The sequence below is a fragment of the Oncorhynchus masou genome, chromosome 27 (assembly GCF_036934945.1).
Source record: "Oncorhynchus masou masou isolate Uvic2021 chromosome 27, UVic_Omas_1.1, whole genome shotgun sequence".
Lineage (NCBI taxonomy): Eukaryota > Metazoa > Chordata > Actinopteri > Salmoniformes > Salmonidae > Oncorhynchus > Oncorhynchus masou.
The window spans coordinates 40,282,882-40,305,329 of record NC_088238.1 but is presented as its reverse complement, the minus strand read 5'-3'; the positions used below and the strand labels follow the sequence as shown (position 1 = coordinate 40,305,329).

Below are 22,448 nucleotides of genomic sequence, written 5' to 3'. Positions count from 1 at the left end.
AGCATTTTCCTGTTTGTTTATGGTGGGACACAGCTCATTTAGTGCGGTCTTAGTGCCAGCATCGGTCTGTGGTGGTATGTAGGCAGCTACGAAAAATACAGATGAAAACTCTCTAGGTAGATAGTGTGGTCTATAGCATATCATGAGATACTCTACCTCAGGCGAGCAAAACCTTGAGACTTCCTTAGATATCGTGCACCAGCAGTTGTTTACAAATATACATAGACCGTCACCCCTTGACTTACCAGTGGCTGCTGTTCTTTCGTGCCGATACAGTGTGTAACCCGCCAGCTGTATGTTGTTCATGTCGTCGTTCAGCCACGACTTGGTAAAACATAATATATTACAGTTTTTAATGTACTGTTGGTAGGATATACTTGCTTTTAGTTTGTCCAATTTATTATCCAGCGATTGTACGTTGGCCAATGGGACCGATGGCAAAGGCAGATTAGCTACTCGTCGGCAGATCCTCACAAGGCACCCGATCTCCTTCCGCGATATCTCTTCGGTCTTTTTCTCCTGCAAATGACAGCCTGTTCAGGTATTTGATTTTGAGAAATCATGGAAATGTATTTTTTGTCCTTCTGAATACCTGTCTGTTTTTATCCTTCTAGTTTTTTTATTTTTTATTTAACCTTTATTTAACTAGGAAAGCCAGTTAAGAACAAATTCTTACTTTCAATGATGACCTAGGAACAGTGGGTTAACTGTCTGTTCAGGGGCAGAACAACAGATTTGTACCTTGTCAGCTCAGGGATATGAACTTGCAACCTTTCGGTTCCTATTCCAACACTCTAACCACTAGGCTACCCTGCCACCTCAATACCTGTCAGAATATCTGTCTGTTTTTTGTCCTTCTGAATGAATACCTGTCTGTTTTTAGATGTCTGTTTTTTGTCCTTCTGAATACCTGTCTGTTTTTAGATGTCTGTTTTTTGTCCTTCAGAATAAAAGGAAAGGGAAAGGGAACACCAATACCTTCCTGTTTGACAGTCACTTTTTACATTGGAGTAGCACCAGGAAGAAATCTTTACTATTGTTTGTGTTTCTTCAAGTATTGTGATGCAATGTTATAATGTGTGTCAATGTAGCTCAGTGGTGAAATGGAGTGGAAAGAGTTAATACATCAGGAAGTTCCCATACATACACTATCCCACTGTATGAAGGGGAGGGGCTTAAGCAATTGATTGGAACACAGCAGAATCTAGATAACTCTACTCTGCCACCTGAGGTCAAACCCTTGGCTGCCAAGGTAAGTGACAACTTTGATGAGGATAAGTTTAGTTTCAAGGAAGAGGTTATGACTTCACACCGAGGCAAGAATTAAGGAGAGAGAAACTCTTCAATGCAGTTATTTCCTATTGACTCTAACCTAAAACGCTGGGTTGGCTGTCACAGTACACTGGTTTCCTGCTCTGAGTATGGGCCATGATGACTATTTGTACTTTGACCGCTGATGTTTTTCACAGACAGCTGATAAGGCACAAGGGCTGTATTCACTAAGAATCAAACAGGTCAAAACGGGGAGGGACTAACCTGAACTTTTCCAATAAGAAACGCTAGATTTCTTAGAAAAATGTTCTGCTATGGTGTGCACTAATGAATACACCCCGGGACTGAGTTTTAAGGTCATGGTTTGTCGCTAAAGCAACTGCATGCAGGGAGCTACACTATAAGTTTGAGTTAACTGTTTGATTTACTTTCTCTGAAGCATAGTGTTTTACATGGGATTATAATACATTTGAGATTTTTTTTTAATGATCAAATTAGGGAGTATTTGATTCCATTTACAGCCGAAATACATTTGAAATACTGCTTTATTTTGGGCTGCCTTTCTGAAACGGTGTTTGATCCTATCTGTTCTATCTGAAGACATGGCTTCTTCAGGCGATATATTATCTGAAGAGCAGTTCCAGTGCTCTATCTGTCTGGATGTCTTCACTGAGCCAGTCTCCATCCCATGTGGCCACAGTTTCTGCATGGCCTGTATAAAGAGACACTGGGATAGCAGTGATGCCTGCTATTGTCCCAAATGTAAGAGGGTGTTTGCAGGACGCCCTGATTTCCTCGCAAACTCATTCGCTAAAGACATTTCAGAAAAGATCAGGGCGAACAGACGGAACGGAATCAAGCAATCGGATGCCAAATCTGGAGGCGTGCACTGTGATGTCTGCATGGGGAGAAAGCTCAAGGCCCTGAAGTCCTGCCTGGTGTGCCTGACTTCTTACTGCGAGACTCACCTGGAGCCTCATCAGAGAGTGGTGACTCTGAAGAGACACAAGCTGGTGGACCCTGTGGAGAAGCTGGAGGACAGGATGTGTAAGAAGCATCAGAGACTCCTGGAGCTGTTCTGTAGGAGTGACCAGAGATGTGTGTGTGTGCTCTGCACGGAGACGGAGCACAGGGCTCACGACACCGTTCCAGCAGAGAGAGAGAGTACGGCCAAGAAGGTAATGCTCTGATTATTCTTTCATTTAGACTAAATCTCATATGTATTTTTAGCCAAGACAAATTCCTACGTTCCTGATTTTCATTCGGAATCTGATTCCAATTCTGGTTCCATTTCTGGTTTCAATACTGGTTCTTCATCTGATTCTGATTGACAGGCTCAGATGAAGAAAACTGAGGCAGAGGTGCAGCAGATGATCCAGGCCAGATTGAAGAAGTTGGATGAGATCAAACACTCAGTCAAACTTAGCAGAGTGAGTCCTTATGTTGAGCATCTTGTTATCTACTATCACTGATACAGTTCCATAGGCACACCCGAATGTGACTGTTTTCTACAGTATTTCCTTGTTTTCATCAAGCAAGTTCCAAGAAAGAAATAGAGGGCAATGTGCACAACGTCAATGTTAATTTCTGGGTGGGGTACCATAGGGTCCAACTCTCAGCCTAACTGTTTTCAAATGTATGTCATTTGATCAGATAAATTCAAAGAAAGAGATAGAGGATGGAGTGCAGGTCTTCACCGCTCTGGTGCGCTCCATCGAGAGAAGCCAGGCTGAGCTCATCGAGTTGATCGAGGAGAAGCAGTCAGCAGCAGAGATGCGAGCTGAAGGGCTCGTCAAAGAGCTGGAGCAGGAAATCACTGATCTACAGAGGAGAAGCACTGAGCTGGAGCAGCTCTCACACACTGAGGACCACCTCCACTTCCTAAAGGTCAGTGTCCCTCTCTTAAGTTGAATTTTCACCTACTCCCTCATTTCCATCAATGAATGACTAAATGAAAATCCGACTTAAGTGGAAATTAGGATTCACCTCACTGTCAACATCAGAGGATGTTGTCTGGAAGTGTTTCTCCTGTTTCCCATGGTAGATTTTTCCATGCCTGTGCACCCCTCCACCCACCAAGGACTGGTCTGAGATCAGTGTTCACTCTGACCTGTGTTTGGGGAATGCGAGGAGAGCTGTATCTCTTCTGGAGGAGACAGTGGAGACAGCAAAAAACAAACTGTCAATTAAAGGTCGTTGTCATCTTCTGCCTTCTCACTAGAGTTATAAAATCCATTGTAAGACGTACATTTTTATGTTGTGTTTTCTGTGGTTCCTTACCTTGCAGAGCATGAAAAGATACAGCTGTGTGCAGGTAAAGTTTTCTTTGGTGTTGGAAATGGAAATGTATCATTTGAATTAATACTTTTTCTCTTCATTGTTCAGCTGTTGCTTCCGTGATGGTGATTCCCTAGAAGAATGGCCATGCAGTACAAATATAACAGAATCATTTGAACGTTGACACATGTAAATGTTCAATGTGTTTAATGTTATATGCCTGTTGTTACCTTTTGACCCTGTAAATTAGAGCACCAAAGAAAAAAATGGACAATAACATTTTGTTTTCTTATTTATTTTCTGTCTCCTCAAAGTTGACGTATCCCTGGACCCGAGCACTGCCAACCCCTGGCTGGTCGTGTCTGAAGATGGTAAGCAAGTCTGGGACGGGGACATGGAGCCGAGCCTCCTGAACGGCCCTCAACGATTCGACACGGCACCCTGTGTCCTTGCCAAGGACGGCTTTGCCACCGGGAGGCACTACTGGGAGGTCGAGGTGGGTTTGTACTGAAATTAAAAGGAAAAAGCATGTTATATACGTTGTTTAATTGATGTAGGTCTATCAGACTAAAACATTGGTTAAAATACATCAAATCTGTGGGGCATCATGATCACCAAAGTTCTGGAGATTCTTTTATTTTTCAGTGTACAGTTTTTCTCCATACCCCTGGTAATACTGTAGGTATAGGTAAGCCTATAGGCACCTTACCTTTAAGTATTGGTAAAGCTACTGGACTATAGGGGTGTGAGTTATACTTTTTTCAATTGGTCAAGGTCGGAGACAAGACGGCTTGGGACCTGGGTGTGGCCAAGGAGTCCATCAACAGGAAGGGCATGGTCACACTGAGCCCTGAGGACGGCTATTGGACGATATGTTTGAGGAGAGGAAGTGAGTACAGAGCATGTGAGGGACAGTCGGTGTTGCTCCACTTCAGAGAGAAACCACGGAAGGTTGGGGTGTTTGTGGATTACGAGGAGGGGAAGGTGTCGTTTTATAATGTAACCGACAGGTCTCATATTTATTCGTTCATGGGCTACCAGTTCACTGAGAGGGTGATCCCTTTGCTCAACCCAGATATGCGTGACAGCGGGAACAACATATCACCGCTCATTATATGTCCTGTTGGTGTTTTCAATGGAGGCGGTAGTTTGGATGATGACATAACAATATGAAATTTCCTTTGTCATGGACAATACATTTCATTTTGAAAGTGTCCTAAAGAGGAAAATAGAAAACAAAATGGACTTAAGTTGCCATGGACTAAAATTGATAAATGGGTTATAGAAAGATTCAGTAAGATTCACTCCATTTCATTTTGTTGAATTCAATTAAATTATGAACGCTCTTTTAAATGCAGATAGGTTGTGTTTTATTTATTTATATTTTATGTCATTGTCTGAGAAGAAGACAGAAGTTAATGCAAATATCCAAACCAATCTTTATTAGCTCATGTCATGAGCAACTGTCATCAAAATTGTCAAAACATTTTTTTATTTTTTATTATTTGAATGAATGCAACAGTTATACAATAGATGAAGATATTCCAAACTTTTCAAATCCATCATATACTGACTGAATAAAACATTGTTCTAGCATGGACAAATCGTTTATAGATTTGGGGTATTTAGGTTGAATTCAGGTATTCAATGTACTGTAAAATGTTTTTAAAAATATATACGTTGTGAAAAATAAATCTATATGTGCCTCATTTGCATACACTATCTATACACTATATGTATTTGCATACATTAATAAATTAATATAAAGGGGTGGAACAGGGCTACAACCACCAAAAAATATATCTGTCTCGGACTACCTGTCTAGACTGCCTCATTAATACTTTTGTCACATTTTATTACATAATTTAACAAGTGTGTCAAGAGAAGGATGATGTAGTAAACAAAAAAGGGTTAAACAAATCAAAATTGGTAAAAGTCCATATTATGGCAAGAGCAGCTCAAAAAAGCAAAGAGAAATGACAGTCCATCATTTCTTCAAGACATGAAGGTCAGTCAATCTGGAAAATTTCAAGAACTTTTAAAGTTTCTTCAACTGCAGTTGCAAAAAAACATCAAGCTCTTTGATGAAACTGGCTCTCATGAAAGGAAGATCCAGAGCTACCTCTGCTGCAGAGGATATGTTCATTAGAGTTAACTGCACCTCAGATTGCAGCCCAAATAAATGCTTCACAGAGTTCAAGTAACAGACACATTTCAACATCAACTGTTCAGAGGAGACTGTGTGAATCAGGCCTTCATGGTCAAATTGCTGCAAAAAACACTACTAAAGGACACCAATAATAAGAAGAGACTTGCTTGGGCCAAGAAACACGAGCAATGGACATTAGACCGGTGGAAATCTGTCCTTTGGTCTGATGAGTCTAAATTTGAGGTTTTTGGTTCCAACCACTGTCTTTGTGAGACGCAGAGTAGGTGAACGGATGTTCTCCTCATGTGTGGTACCCTACCGTGAAGCATGGAGGAGGAGGTGTGATGGTGTGGGAGTACTTTGCTGGTGACACTGTCAGTGATTTATTTAGAATTCAAGGCACACTGAACCAGCATGGCTACCACAGCATTCTGCAGGGAAACACCATCCCATCTGGTTTGCGCTTAGTGGAACTGTCATTCGTTTTTCAACAGGACAATGACCCAACACACCTCCAGGCTGTGTAAGGGCTATTTGACCAATAAGGAGAGTGATAGAGTAGTGCATTAAATGACTTGGCTTCCACAATCACCCGACCTCAAACCAATTGAGATGGTTTGGAATGAGTTGGGCCGCATAGTGAAGGAAAAGCAGCCAACAAGTGTTCAGCTTATGTGGGAACTCCTTCAAGACTGTTGGAAAAGCATTCCAGGTGAAGCTGGTTGAGAGAATGCCAAGAGTGTGCAAAGCTGTCATCAAGGCAAATGGTGGCTACTTTGAAGAATCTCAAATATAAAATAGATTTTGATTTGCTTAACACTTTTTTGGTTACTACATGATTCCATATGTGTTATTTCATAGTTTTGATGTCCTCACTATTATTTTATAATGTATAAAATTATACAAAATAAAGAAATTCCCTTGAATGAGTAGGTGTGTCCAAACTTTTGACTGGTAGTGTACGTGTGTGAGATCAGACATAATATTACTATAATTCGAGTGCTCATTTTTGGAAGATGCTTTCATCTGCAAACATTTCAACTGTATTAAATCTTACTTTTTCAATTGCACAAAGAATTAACACCCACCAAAATAAAGTTCTTTCTTCTCTTTCTTGTGATGTAACTGTCGAGCAAAGCGTTTAGCGCTCTTATCGATGCAACAGAAAGCCAATGTATTCCATTGAGCCCAGTTTAGCCATTGCTGGAGTGTGTTTGACAGGTCATTACAAATGTTTCCGCAATCGTTATGTTAACAGGAAAACACTAATGTTACAAGCACGTGTGGGAAAGATTTAAGATTTAAGTGACACATGGATTTTTAAAAGCAATCAATCCAGCGAGATGTAGGTGCAGTAGCAATTTTAGCATGTATATCTTGGTGTGGCAAAGCAAACAAAAAGAAATGCATGCCAGCAAAGCCACTACAAAACACAACACCAAACAATACATTAATAATTGCACTATAATGGTGACAAACGGTGCCCGCAAACTGTTAGGGCCTACATAAAGCTGTTCCAACAGCAGTCCCAACACCTTACTACTGCTACACCTGGCTATCAGCGGAGCCTTGTCTGGCAGCGAAACAGTTCATTCAGCCTCATTTACTGCCTTTAAAAAAACATACCTGATATGGCTGACTTGTTTAAACAAATGTGGTTTCTACTGAAAATTGAGATGTACAAACTATGGCATAAGGGAACGATGAGCGGACAAGAGGCAATCCGTAATGTAGATTAAAATATTAATGAGCAAGCTAGGACGGACGTAGTGAATATAACTATTTGTTCAGCACTTTTGAAATGTACAGCGACATAATTCAGGACATGGCCCGTTCTTACCTTATTCTCCCTGTACACCAAGTCAGAACCATAGGATAAATAACAGAAGCAGACAATGAAAGCTCTTACAATATTCAATGGTAACATTTCTCTAAAACAAGCTATAAGATACATGTGCACCACCAAGTCAGAACAGTAGGTGAAATCAAGACCAGAAAAGGGACCAACTTATTATCAAGAGGCACATAGGCTACTAACAGGTTACTACACAATATACACTTCGTATTACTTTCTTTGCTACGGTATACATATCTCCCTGACATATTACATAATTTATGCAGCAACATACAATACATTTTTGGAGCTGTGTTCACTTCCTTCCAAACAACTCATTGTTGAATTTGCGATTTCCAACTTGTTGTGTAATGTTTATGTCCATGATACGTTTTATCTATAATTTCTCTTCATTATTTATCCTCATATGACAAGGATTGAAATGGATTTGCCAGTAGATTGTTGACTTGATTCATGATGACGACTGCTAGCTAAGATTTTGAAAGTATGTTGATGGCATGATCAGTCCAATCAAAGCTACTGTACATATAACGTGATTTGACATCATTTTATCTGTGGCCAATGACATTCCAATGTAACTCTATGGCAGCTCCCAAAGAGCTAGAATTTTCGATGTCTACCCTTAGACTTTGCAGTGACGTAGTGTCCCCAGTGACAGAACACTGAGCCAATCACGGTGCAACGCTCCGTATTTTCTGCTGGCTTGCCCCACCACCACAGAAAGCACTGAGCTGGGATGAAACACCTGCATTTTGGAGCTGCCTAACTCAAGAAAACAAAAAAAGAGACCATGTTTGTGCATATAGCCTAGCTCAAACTGTATTAACTCAATGACATATATATATATTTTTTTACATTGTTCGCGAACTGATGTGTTACATGTATTAATATTTATACTTTTTTTGCTAAAAATGTGGGGCTCAAAACATGTTCTGCCCCATCTGCCTTTAATGACAGGTTGCCACTGATTAGGTGATTACGTGGATGTTGCACCCCTCAAACACAGGAAATAGATTGCTGAAAAGGAAAGATCCTCAGGTGGGCGGGGCATGCATGTTTCTAATGTCATGTATCCCTCCTTCTTCCTTTCCTTCTCTCCTCCTCCCCCTTCACCTAATAACCACAAGTGCCCCTGCCCACCTCTCTTCCTCCTTGCCCAGTTGTCTGTACATATCTAGGATCAGTTTATCCTCTCCTAATCCTAACCTCAGCCAGTTTAGCCAAAACCTACAAACTGACCCCCAGTGTCTAACTTCATCCTAGACCATTTCTTCAGCCAAGCTAATCAGATTAATACTGAGATAGGATTAGTAAAGGAGCAGGTGGGACACTAAGACTGTGTCCAAAATGGCACCTTATTCTCTACATAGGGTCCATTCGGGCTCTGGTCAAAAGTAGTGTACTAAATAGGGTGCCATTTGGGATAGAAACTGAGACAGGCTGGAGGCTGTACACCAAGGAAGAGAGAGAGAGAGAGAGAGAGAGAGAGAGAGAGAGAGAGAGAGAGAGAGAGAGAGAGAGAGAGAGAGAGAGGTGGGGGAAGGGATCCTAAGGATTAGTTCTATTGGGCTCTATCATAGTAGCTGAGTTAGAGACACTTATAGTGCCTGGAAGATTGTGACTGGACAAAATGTAACCCTCAACTACTTCATTTTTATAATTGGTATCGTCATCATAACATTTAACAGCATCGACTTGGTCATCATCAACACTTCTTCTGTAACTGATTACCTGCATGCTACTGTGACGAAACAGGTAGGTGACAACACTGCTAGCTACCATACTGACACTGTGCTGTGCTCAATGAGCTGTAAAAGGAATTCAGCTTAATGTCTGGGCTTGAAATGTCAGTGAAGTAGAGGTAATATGCTCAAAGGTAAGGCCCTTACTATCGTTTATGTTAAAAGTACAGAGTGAATAGGCATGTTTCTTGAGATCTATTCTCTGCCAGGTATGAGTCATCTGTGTGTTTTCTCCTAGCTCAGAAATGATTGTAAGGGACAACAAACATAATATCTGGAAGTCTACTGCATCGTATTCTGTTGTTTATCAGGAAGCACCAAAAGAAAATGGATTCTGTGATCATACCGACCCACTACGTGTGATGTCAGTCCCATCCTCTGTGATGACATCACCACCAGAGCCCCATCTCCATAGAAATAAGCATGGTGATTGGCTGAACCTTCATTAGGACCAATCATGTCTCTGACAGTGGACGAGACAGCCGGAGATCTACCAGTGAGGGACGTAGGGCTGTTGAGAGGAGGGCTGATGCCCACCGTACCAGGTAAGAACGATGGAGTGGGGGAGAGTGAGATGGGAGGGGGTGGGGGGAGAAGAGTGATTGGGACAAGAGAAGAAAAGAATGTAGAAGAAATGAGTAACTGAACAAAACAGTGCATTTACATTTTAGATTCATGTCGTATAAAAGGTTAGTATCAGGAAATAAATAGATTTGATTGAAGCAATGTGGTTTAACACCCTGTCTCCTTCGCTTTCTGTCTGTCTCTCCTTTGCCAGACTCTGTGAGAGACGGAAGGTCATGGAAGAAACCACAGGTGCTCAAGTTAAAAGGTCAAACAAAACCAGGAACTCACAGATCAAAAGCAGGAACTCACAGATCAAAAGGACAATGTATCTATTTCTTGGAGTTTTTCACCTCTAATCCCTTCTCTATCTTTCTCTCCTCTTGTCTTTCTTCTCTTAGTCTCTTCCTCTATTTTTTCTCCCCTCTCTCTTTCATCCCTCCTAATTACATTTCTTTCTCCTCCTCTTCACTGTCAGTTTCTTCCAACTCTCCCTCTCTCTTTATTCCCTCTCTCTTTATTCCCTCTCTCTTTCCCCTCTTTCTCCCCTTTCTCTCTCGCTCCCCCCACACTTTTCCTCACCTCTGTTCCATTCCCTTATTTTCCCTCTCCTTCTTCCCTCTTTTTCTTCCTCCTCTCCATCAGACCGTCAGAGGGTGTTCCAGGTGCCCAGGGAGCAGCTGGAGGACCAGTGTTTCCGTCTGCAAGAGGAGAACAACCTACTGAGACAGCACACACGCACACAGGAACAGAGGCTACGCCGGTACTTTTCCAATGAGACACGTTTCTTTTTGTTCTGCATTACATAACATTTTGCTACGGTGTGCCCTAATCAACACAACCCTGCTGAACCAGACCACCCAGTGTATATCCTCCATTGTCCTCTTTCCTCAGGATGTCCACCAAGTTGATGCGTCTAAGGGAGGGGCGTCCGGGTGAGGCCGGTACCAGGGTCAGGGAGGGGGACATGGAGGACATGATCCAGGAGCTGGAGGCACGTGTGGCCACCTTGGAGAGCCAGAAGGGGGCACTGCAGAGCAAACTCAGCATGGCCAGGCAGCACATCATGGACCTGGGGCCTGGACGGAGTTACCACAGACTCAGAGGTACTTAGCTGTCTGTGTAACTATAGAGCGATATTTTGAGTCATGTATTTTGAGTCATCTATGTGAAAATAATTCTACACAATATTGTTTATGAAATTATATTTATTGTCCTCCCTCCCTGTACGTCATCACTGATGTGACATGACTAAATCTCCACCTGGTACAACCAGAAGAGGAGTGGCCAACCCTCAGAGCTTTGTTCCTCTCTAGGTTTCTTCCTAGATTCCTGCCTTCTAGGGATTTTTTTCCGAGCCACTGTGCTTCTGCATCTGCATTGCTTGCTCCTCGAGGTTTTAGGCTGGGTTTCTGTATATCACTTTGTGACAACTACTGGTGTAAAAAGGGCTTTATTAAATACATTTGATTGATTGAGTAAATGGGTGAAAGCTATCCAGTGGATCCTCTGTAGGCTTTCACTGATCCAATCACATATCCAATCATACACCTTTCCCCTTTCTCCTTTCAGGGCGGGGAATGGATGGGCAGGGAGGAGTCACACGAGCAGCACAGACAGCTCCGCCCCACTACGGCCTCAGCCTGGAGGACACCAGAGGAGAGACAGAGAAATTGTAAGGAGAGAGCGAGGGAGAGGGAGAGAGTGGGTGTGTGTGTGCACGCAAGAGTCCATGAGCAAAAAAACAGTTGAGTAGAGAAGCAAGTGTCCAACATTCGTCCAATGTTCTTCCTTCCACCCCTCCACCACTGTACCACTACTAAACAGACATACGCTCCTCGGGTCTGTGAGTGAATGCCTGTCTGCATAAAAACAGACCATTACAATTGCAAATCACTCTGATGTAGAGCTGGGGAAGCAACCCATGAGGCAGATCACAGGCCATGTTCCAATATCCACACAAGCAAACCACTTAGAATACATGCTTCATTTAATACATTGCTTCATTCTAAGTGGTATTACTATGAAACCACATCAATTTCCTAACAGTACTGTCAGGACCCGGTTAACCCGGGTCTCCGGAGTGAGAAACAGCCACGAATAGTCAGCAGAACCCAGAAGATGAGGCAGACACAGCAGTACTTGAGACGGTGTATTTAATAAAGTAAAAACTGAAGTCCTTCAGGAAAACATGTAACTCCACAACCTCAAAAGGAATTCCACAAGAACAAGGTAATTCACAAGGTAATCCTCCAAGACAAAAAGGTAAATCCACAAGGTGGTAGGTAAAGCATAAAAAGCCTCAAAAGATACTCAAAAATAAATAAACAAGAACAAAAAACAGAATTCCACAAGAGCGTTCACCGGGATCAACAAGAGTACACAGAATACTAGGGCTGGGTGCTAACATACAAACACAGAGCAAAGAACTGAGGGAAACTAAGGGTTTAAATACAATCAGGGGAAACGAGGCACAGGTGCAAATAATAATGGGGATCAAGGGAAAGCAAAAGGTCAAAAAGCACAATGGGGGCATCTAGTGACCAAAAACCGGAACAACCCTGGCCAAATCCTGACAAGTACACTAACAGACCCATAGATGACAATGCTTTGCTGTGAGGCCTGTGTGATCTTGCCTTACCAGAAGCATAACTACTCCTCTTTCCTCTCCCTCCTATATTTCTCCATCTTCTTTCCTCTTTGATCCAGCAGGTCCAGTGTGATCGAGACCCAGAAGGTGAGGGTGACAGAGCTGGAGCAGGCTGCCCAGTCCCTGAGAGACACACTTGGGGAGAAGGAGAGAGAGATAGAGGACAGTATGAAAGAGATGAGGAGACAACAGGCCAACGGACACAGGTGGGGGCAGTTCACACACACACACACACACACACACACACACACACACACACACACACACACACACACACACACACACACACACACACACACACACACACACACACACACACACACACACACACACACACACACACACACACACACACACACACACCCATCCCTACTTCTTAGCACACCTCTGAGCTGTAGTATTTTGTGAATCTGAACGATGACCTTTTTCCTCTCCAGGATCACTATAAAGGACAATGTGGACGTGATCCGCCTGCAGAAGCATCTGTCAGACAAGAGCGCTGCCCTGCGTGTGAGCCAGGAGAAGTTCAACGTGTTGCAAGAGGTGGGGGGAGGGGCTCTCTCTACCTCGTTCATCCTTCTTTCACTTCATCATGATGAGAAACTGACAACTTCTACATTGTTCTTTATTTTTCTCCCCCCACCATTTCTAGGCTTATGAAGCTCAATTGGAAGAGGTAGTAAGAGAAACCTTCAGTGTAACTATGAAATATCAGTCAATAACATGAAAGAACTTGTATTGACCGTCTAATATTCCCTATGTCCACTAAAGGGCCAGAGGTCACTGAAGGAGAGCCAGGGGGCATTGCTGGAGAAGGTAGAGGAGCTGAGTGAACAGCTGAAACAAGAGAGACAGAGAGCGCTGACACTGGAGGGACAGCTCACAGCTGCCACTCTTTCCATGCAAGCCCTCGAGGAGGTATTGCAACGAGTCTGCAAGTAGGGGTGGAGGAAGTAGGTAGAAGTTGTCCCTCCCTACCCATTAATACAAGGCCAAATACTTCTAACTGTATACTATTCCATTCAGTTCCAAGAGAGAGTGTCAGACCTGGAAGGAGAGAAGAATCTACTGAAGGACAGCTATGATACACTCCTGGAGAGGTGAGGAATTAATTAACTATAGTAAATGGACTGACACTGTTTCTGTCTTTCTCTTTCTTCACCTGCCCACCTCTCTCTCTCGCTCTTTCTCTTTCTCTCTCTCTCTCTCTCTCTCTCTCTTGTGCTCTCTCTCTCTCTCCTTCTCAGCACTTTATCTGCTCACAGTCATGTGGAGGAGAAGGTGGATAGAGAGAGAGAGCGGGAAAAAGATAGGGAGAGAGAGAAAGAGGAGATCTGGAGGAGGGACATAAAACGGCTTGAGGAGATTCTGCGAGTGGAGAGGGAGGAACGAGGGAGGCTGGAAGAGGAGAAAGAAAGGTTGCAACTGGACAAAGAGAGGATAGAGGAACAACAGGAGAGGGAGAGAGGTGAAGGAGAGAGAGATTAAGTTCAATACTACTTATTGGTAAAGCCAAGAGTTTCTTCTTGACCATGTGACCTGACCTAGGATGTGTTCCAAATGGTACACTGGCTATTCCCAATTTTAGTGCACTACATGGGGAATAGGGTGCCATTTGCACAAAGCTCTGGCATATAACTAGGACCTAGGGTTTTTCCTGGTCAGGTCATGTGGTCTAGAAAAACTCCTTACTTATTGGGTATCAATTGTGTTATAAATATCATAGGCAGTCTATTCTATTGTTTTTATATTCATTTTCATAGAGTCCGTTGAGTCGATTAGAGGAAAACATGATCGAATGGAACAGGAAGTTCTACAGTACAGACAGGAAGTGACATCACTGCAGGAGAGACTGGACTCAGTCACAAAGGTGAGAGATTATTATTGACACGAATAACATGTTAAGAATATGTTAATAACAACTTAATAATATACTGTATTTTATAAAACTGTTTTACTCCATTTTTCATGTCTCTCCATTCTCTCTTTTTATTCTTTCTCCCTCCATTTCTCTCAGGAGTTTGACATGAGTGTTGAGGACCTCAGTGAAACCTTGATACAGATTAAGGTTAGTCCCTTCTCAGATTAGTTAAAAAACGACAATATAACGAGCTAACAATATAAGAGGTCCTTTAAACCTTGCTAACTTTCTCTCTTACTGTGCATTTTGAAATCCCTTTCGTAGACATTTAGGTTACAGCAGGAGGGCCGCGAGGGTCTGCGGTTCCTCGGGATTGATGGGAAGGTGGAGGACTCATCGAGAGAGCTGAGGGACCTCCAGGCATCCCAAGCAGAGACTGTGTTAGAATTACAGAAGACCAGAGACTTACTGTTATTGCAGCACCGCATCAATAATGATTTGCAGGTAGGCAGATAGGCCTACCTGTTTTTCTTTTTAATTTCTTTCTAAAGCAATTCTGGGTCCTTGAAAAGAGATATATAAATCCCATGTATTATTATTATTATTATTATTATTATTATTATTATTAACACACACACACACACACACACACACACAGACACGCATGGACGCTTGCATACACACAAAGGTAATTATAAAGGTTATCTTCAATTACTCTCCTCTTTCCTTCCTTCCAGCCTTCCATCTTAACCCCCTCTCTGTTCTCCTTCCTATTCCTGTCCTGTCACAGGCTGAGTTGAACACCATGATAGAGAGAGCAGAAAGAGAGAGGGAGGAGACCAAGAGGAGGGTAGTGGAAAAAGATAAACTACTTGGAAGAAGAGCCTTGCAGATCAACACGTTACAAGGTAAGAAGAAAGTGGTAACACTTTATTTGAAGGTGCACATATTAGCCACTAATTTGTAGTTTATAAGTGTGTAAATTAATAGCTTATAAGGCCTTTATAATGTCTTATTAGCCATATATTAGGTCTTAAGGAAGTGTTTTCTAATTCAAACACTATAAGTCACGTTTTACCGGCCAATCCTTAATAACCTCATTGTAAGCCATAAGAGCAAGTTACACAAGAAACACACTCTTAGTAAGCGGTCTCATTGTGGGACTCATAAGGGCATAGTACCTCAATATGTGATCCCTATCATAAAGTGTGACGACTTACAATGTTTGAATAAGATATCACTAATTCATTCAAATGGTATCGAAATAATTATTCTTTAAAGGAATAGTCCGCTCAAAAATGATCTTTCGTATTTTTTTCATTACTCTACTGTTGATACAGTCCCAAAATGTTTTGCACGTCAGCAGTCAAGTTTTCACGATATATGACTTTAAAGAAGCAAAGTGTAATGCCGCATTCACATGCTAGTCGGAACTAGGAAACTCTGAAATATCCAACTTTTTTTTTTTCCCCCCCCACCTTTATTTAACCTGGTAGGCTAGTTGAGAACAAGTTCTCATTTGCAACTGCAACCTGGCCAAGTTAAAGACTTGCTGATTCATTGAACGCGGCAAGTGTATAACTACTAACAGTTAGCAAGTTGGAAATGTCAGAGTTTCCTAATTCCAACTAGCACGTGAACGAGGCATTACTTGCCACATCATCATCATGATGCGTTTTGCATCATATGATTCATTTTCATGATGTGGCAAGTTACGCTTTTCATTTTAAAAGTCGAATATCTTGAAAACTTGACTGCTGACATGCAAAACACTTTGGGCAGAAATGAAAAAAATACATATAGTTTTCGAGTGAATTATTCCTTTAATATCAAACATTAAATTGAGCGTTATCTACTAAAGATCAGCTCAATGAGTTTAAAATCACTATTTTCTTCTTTTTCTTTAAAGCGCAGCTGAAGGAGTTAGCCTACAGCCCTAGGAACTACAAACGGAGCATACCACTACAGTACACCTGGCCGGGGTGGGACCAGGAAGTGGTACAGTCCATTGAAGACGACACCACTTTCTCTCAACTACGAGCGGGGGAGTCCCTTTTGGAGATCCACCTCAGGGGGGCAGCTTTCACCCCTGGGGGGCTACGGACCATGGGGGGCGCCGGGAAAGGGGCGGGGTCAAAAGATGAAGCGGTCGTGACCTTTTGCACTTACGCCCTCCTGGACTTTGAAATGCACTCCACACCCCTGGTTTCGGGAGGGCAGCCCAACTACGGGTTCACATCGAAGTACCCCCTCTCTGCCCGTGATTTGGGGAGGCTGGGTGGTCAGGGGGGAGGGGTGCTGGTGGAGCTGCACCAGGCTTTGGGAGGGGTGCGTTTTGTGACCCGAGGGGGGGCGCAGGTGCCACTGGTTGGAGCGGTAGAGAGGAGAGGGGAGCAGGTGAGCGGACGAGTCAACATCGCAGGTAAGTCTTAGCATCAACTGGTGTCATTATATTGCAGCAACAACGGTTTCAGTTATCATGGATCAACCACTGTTATAGCCACAATTGTGGCTTTATTATGTGTTCTAATGTGCATCATTATTAGCAGACACTATGCGAGGCCATGCAAATGTGGCCCAGTAGAACTGAAACATTAGATATACAGTATACCAGTAATATGACATACTGTGTGATTGCGCCCATCACTGATACTCACCTATTATCCCTTGAAGGATCGGAGGGAGATGTCATAGGGATCCTGGACTTCTGGGTGCGTCTCTTCCCTCCTGCGGAGCCCGTGGACACACTGATAGAGAGAGGAGTGGACAGAATGACAGAGAGAGGAGCAGACAGACGGATAGAGAGAGGAGCAGGCCGAATGACAGAGAGAGGAGCAGACCGATGGATAGAGAGAGGAGCAGACAGGATGACAGACAGACTGATGGACAGAAGGACCATCAGTCCACAGAGACAGTGGAGACCCATCTGGGCCCAGAGAGGTCGAGGCTTGGAGGACAGTGTGCGTGAGGTAGGCTACTGAGACAATTTTACAACTGGTCTGTCATTTAAAATCCCCAGATTTTATAGAAATCCCACTTGGAAGATTTCCTGATATCCAGCTTATTCCCTCCTGATTCCAAGAATCTTCTAACTGGGATTTCTGTAAAACCTGGGAATTTAGGGAAAGTTACCGGAATATTGTAAGCCTAGCTCTGCTCTTAAAAGACCAACGATTCACTGGGTGGTTGAATTCATGCAGAGCACAATGTTATTTTCCGCTACAGCAGGAACTATTTGACTATGGCAGAGGTATACCCAACGAGCTGGAGGTGGTGCTAGAGCATTGCGTGGATCTAAGCCCCCGCTGGCCGGAACTACTTCCAGACTCCTACCTCATGTACCGTCTCTACGACCTGCCGCCTCACACCTCCCCCACAATACCGTGCAGCGCCGACCCACTGTTCAACGACACGGTCAGCTACCCTCTGGCCGTGACCACTGACGTTCTGGAGTACCTAAGAGGGTGCAGTCTCTGGGTCTATGTGTTCGATGACAATGATGATCAGACTCCACCTGCTTACCTGGCCAAGACACCCATACCACTCCGCCCACTGGCAGCAGGACGACCTATCAGAGGTGAGAAAATTACAGTTGTCATCAACCCTAATCCTACCCTATCTATCACCAATTCTGTAGAGCTACAGGGTGCCCTTGATTAGATCCGTCAGGTGTCTTAGTGCTGAGTTGGAGTAAAACCCTGCAAAACCTTAAACTCTACACATTGTTAGAGACATAATAGATCATATTAATTCATAGAAATAAAAAGTATGTCTCACCTTCATGCTCTGACCTCTCAGGTGACTCATCCTAAAGGTCTGTGGTTCCCAAACTGTGCCTCCCCCTAGCTCCCAAACTGTGCCCCCTTCTCCCCCTATGGAACTCTGTAGGGCTTTCAACTTACTCCTGAAAGTTGTAATAGTTGAATGCACAAGGTGCAATTTTAAAACTGGGTATTGAATCAGCAGCTTTCCTCTTGTCATGTCAGTCATTGCAGACCTTAGAGAGCTATTTATAACTTGTCAGAAATGTCCAGATCAACTAGCCCATGTCAGCTACTCAAATATCACATGAACACACATAAGAGATGGCAAAATGTGCAGAATTGCAGGAAATTAGCTTTAAATCTGCAAAATTGTCTCTGCACACCATGACAAAATGTGTAGAATTAAAGGAAATAAGAATTAAAACGCACCAAAAAAAAGTATCCATCCTATGGCAAAATGTATACAATTGCAGAATATAAGCTTTAAACCTGCAAAATGTTCTCTCCGTCAACAAGAGGGGTGTGAACAGTGTGTCATGAAGCTGATCCTAGATCTGTACCTAGGGGAAACTTTGGTCGCACCCCGAAGCCATGCTTCCTGCTATACTTCGCTTCCATCTGCATCTTGCTTCCTTCCTTCCTCCCTTCTTTAATTCCTTCCTTACTCTCAGGTGACTATGTTCTGAGGGACACGGGTGGCGGCCGGCGGGGGATGGTCCGCGTGTTCATACGATGGATTTACCCCTTCCAACCACCAGAGGGCAGCACCCAAAGACACAAGGAGATGGACAGGATGGAGAGGAGGAGCGAGAGAGCAGAGGAACTGCCAAGGCCTATTGCCAAGCCTAGGGTGAAGGTATGGTTCACATTTCATTTTTACATAGACTGGTCACATTAATTGTAAGCATCTCCTTTCTCTTAAAACCTTTTTCTACCTCTCGTTATATTCTCCTTATTTCAGTCAAAGGCTGTTGAGCCCAGAGTGGACAGACCTGCTGCACATAAAGAGACCAGCATTCAGGTATGGCACACACTTGCACACAAACAACTAACCATTGTCATCTGAATATGCAACAAAGTATTTGCTCTATTATGAGATTTGAAAAACTCAAGAGATACTGAGTTATCACTCTCTGTACTTGTTAGCCCAAGCCCTGTCCTCCACCAATCAAGCTGCGATTACCCCAACCCAACGCCCAATCAGAGCGAGCCACATCTGTGACGTCCCCGGAACCCAGTGTCGCCACACCCCTCCAATCTCCAGCGAGAAAACGGGCCACGCCTCTTAGATCACCTGCCACACTCTTGACACCTGGGACGAGTCAAACCACACCCTCCCAGTCACCCACCAGGAAGCAGGCAACCCCTCTGTGGCTACCTGAGGTCAGAGGTCAGAGTTCACCTGTGTCCGAGTTGACCCCATCTCGACCTGACTCGGCTCGTTCCACCAGGAGTTCCGCCAGCGATGATAAGAGTTATTTTAAGGTGAGTGGATATAGATAGTATAGCAAAAATGTAAATGCAGACAAGGGCCATAAGCAGTGCAGGAAAGACAATTGGGCTCCCGAGTGGCACAGCAGCCTAAGGCACAGCATCTCAGTGCTAGAGGTGTCACTACAAGACACGCTGGTTCGAATCCAGGCTGTATCACAACCAGCCGTGATTGGGAGTCCCATAGACCGGCGCGCAATTGGCCCAGCGTTGTCCTGTTTTGGCCGTCGTTGTAAATAAGAATTTTTTTATGTCTATGTCTAGTTAAATAAAGGTCAAATATATAACGAAGTATAGGGAATAATTGCAAAAGCAGGATCACATTTAAAAGGTGTGTACTAAAAGGACTAATGATTTGATCATCATACGTTTAAGAGTGAACGTTTGACACCTTTGTCTCTTCCTCCCTCTCAGGACACCCCCTCACTGGAACAGGTATCTATGGAAGAGGAGGAAGAGGAGGAGGAGCAGGAGGAGAAAAGTGACGAAGGTGATCATTCATTACAGTGCTATCTATATCCCATTTAAGAACAATAAAGTACTCTTGTCCTGGAGTTGAATAGGAATCTCCTGATGTCATGAACAGTCATTGGTTCTACTTCGCTCTGTAGCCCAAGTGGATCGTGAGGTCATGGAATCCAGAGAATCAAGGACCTCCAACCGTAGTGACGTCCTCATTATTCCTCCATCTTCAAGGAGAATCAGAAAGGTAAGAATCAATCAATCAATTGGGTCTGGTGACTAAATGATTGAGGTAAGAATGAGAAAAATAGACATCTTACATTTTTCTCATTTTCATTGAAGTCTTTATTTCTGTGTTTCAGGGAGACAAGTTGAGAGTGGAGATTCTCTCTCTCTCTTTTGAGCCCACCTCCCGAGTGGCTCTCGATGAGTCAGTGCAGCGCGTCTATGTGGAGTACCGCCTCCTGGGAGTTCCCATGGAAACCACAGAGACACCCATGTCCCTCCGTAAACCATCGGAAGGGGAGGAGATACATTACAACTTCACACGAGGTGTGTGTGTGTGTGTGTGTCTCTGTGTGTGTGTTTGGATGGGTGTAGGTGTTGATACTCAAAATCCCTGTCTCACCATATATTCTTTATTTCCCTCATTCTCCCCTTCTCCCAGTCATCTATGTGGATGGCTCTGAGGCAGCCCCACTACGACAGTACCTGTACACCATGCTGGAGGGAACTGACCCAAACCAGGGCAGGTGAGAGAGAGAAAGAGTGAGTGAGTGAGTGAGTGAGTGAGTGAGTGAGTGAGTGAGTGAGTGAGTGAGAGAGAGATGACCCCCCCCAATTTATAGTGCCACCAGCCATCACTGGATGATACCCCTGAATGTGTATGTGCCCTTTTCAATAGAGTCAATACATGCTATAATGTGTGTGTCTACCCAGGTTGAAGTTCACAGTGGTCAACGAGCCAATGGATGATGACAATGACGAGGAGTGTACCGACGTTGGCCACGCTTTCCTGGACTTACAGGAACTGCTGCTAACAGGAAATGACATCACCGAGCGGCAGATCGACAGTGAGATTCTATATTTCTATTGTTGTAAATATTTCTGTGACATATTCTGTCATTTCTCCTCCCTTATGCACTGCATTTCTTACTCTACTCACCCCTATTTCTCTACCACTCCACTTTCTCTTCCTCTCTCCTTCTCTCCATCTCGCCCTCTCTCTCGCTCTCTCTCCCTAAATAGTTGTCAGTGTGGATGTAGAGAAAGAGGTGATGGGAAAACTCAAAGTCTCTCTGGAAGCAGCAAAGACTTTGACTGGGATATACTGGGACTATCGCCAGAAGAGAGATCAAAAGACCAAGAAGGATGAAGAGAATGACGAGGAGGAAGATAAGGAGCAAGAGGAGGAAGAGAAGGAAACATTAAAGAAAGAAGACGAAATACAAGTGATAGATTATGACATTGATGATGATGACAGTGACTTTTACTAAAACTAAAAGGTGAAACAGAAATTGTGGTATGAAAAGGACAAATATCTTAAATAAAGAATATTGAATAACCGTAAACGTCTGACCTTGTATAATAAAACATATTACTGAGGAAGTACAGTTCCCGCTCAGCCCAGTCAAAATAGCCCCCAATTGGTGTGACAGGACAGTGGAGTCAAAACTGAAACCACTCTTTAAATAAAGAATATAAATGAATAGATGCACTATTGTAAAGTGGCTGTTCCACTGGATGTCTGACCTTGTATAATAAAACATATTACTGTCTGATAAAGTTATTATTTTTCGGCGTGTAAACTAACAAAATACTCTATTAATAATATTTGTAGAATATTGTAGAAATGGAGATCAAACTGCATCTAAAAAAATAGCTGCATGTTTGTTTGATCAATGAGTCCAATTGCAATGATACCGTTTATCATCTCGTTATGATCACAGTGACTTCAATTTACTACCATCTGCTGGACAAAGTTGGTCATTACGACCAATGAGCGCTCTTTACGACTTGTCATAATAAACTCGACGCCCGCTCCGCCAAGTTCACACATCAAATTTCAGGGTGTGAATGGTTAGCAGATAGATGGAAGTCATCGGACCCAAAGATTAGCCACATTTCGATGCAAAATTATTACAGTATTTTATCAAACCATAGAGAACTTATCGTCTGACGCTAATTGAAAATACATTTATGTTGATGGCTTTCTCGCAGGTGGAATTGGACTTCTCATTCCCTGTCTTGCTTGCTGGCTACTACTGGCTAGCAATACAGGTGCAAATTGGTATTGCAATTAATTCGCGTGCGAATGACGAGTCATATGTTCAATAAAATCAGATGAGGATTGTTGTGGCG

The 22,448-nt window shown here is 43.2% G+C and overlaps 2 protein-coding genes and 1 long non-coding RNA gene across 3 annotated transcripts; 2 read left to right on the top strand and 1 right to left on the bottom strand.

Annotated features, from left to right (window-relative positions):
* The first annotated feature begins 1,182 nt into the window (after window positions 1-1,182).
* Window positions 1,183-6,628, top strand: LOC135516140 (E3 ubiquitin-protein ligase TRIM39-like). Its single transcript, XM_064940210.1, has 8 exons — window positions 1,183-1,252; window positions 1,873-2,450; window positions 2,607-2,702; window positions 2,926-3,159; window positions 3,317-3,464; window positions 3,560-3,586; window positions 3,864-4,045; window positions 4,324-6,628. Exons 2-8 carry the CDS (start codon window positions 1,875-1,877, stop codon window positions 4,720-4,722), a joined length of 1,662 nt encoding a protein of 553 aa, XP_064796282.1. The 5' UTR covers window positions 1,183-1,252; window positions 1,873-1,874; the 3' UTR covers window positions 4,723-6,628.
* Window positions 3,742-10,618, bottom strand: LOC135516142 (uncharacterized). Its single transcript, XR_010451898.1, has 3 exons — window positions 10,442-10,618; window positions 9,646-9,821; window positions 3,742-4,056 (listed from the first exon to the last, which is right to left on the bottom strand). It is a non-coding gene; the product is annotated as an uncharacterized LOC135516142 (long non-coding RNA).
* Window positions 9,436-21,583, top strand: rpgrip1 (RPGR interacting protein 1). Its single transcript, XM_064940211.1, has 27 exons — window positions 9,436-9,840; window positions 10,074-10,127; window positions 10,505-10,622; window positions 10,754-10,965; window positions 11,432-11,534; window positions 12,569-12,715; window positions 12,947-13,052; window positions 13,162-13,185; window positions 13,281-13,427; window positions 13,536-13,609; window positions 13,757-13,977; window positions 14,273-14,379; window positions 14,527-14,577; window positions 14,695-14,874; window positions 15,161-15,278; window positions 16,280-16,792; window positions 17,044-17,339; window positions 17,596-17,947; window positions 18,806-18,990; window positions 19,096-19,155; window positions 19,281-19,619; window positions 20,040-20,115; window positions 20,237-20,334; window positions 20,450-20,639; window positions 20,755-20,839; window positions 21,027-21,160; window positions 21,336-21,583. Exons 1-27 carry the CDS (start codon window positions 9,753-9,755, stop codon window positions 21,581-21,583), a joined length of 4,326 nt encoding a protein of 1,441 aa, XP_064796283.1. The 5' UTR covers window positions 9,436-9,752.
* The last annotated feature ends 865 nt before the right edge of the window (window positions 21,584-22,448 follow it).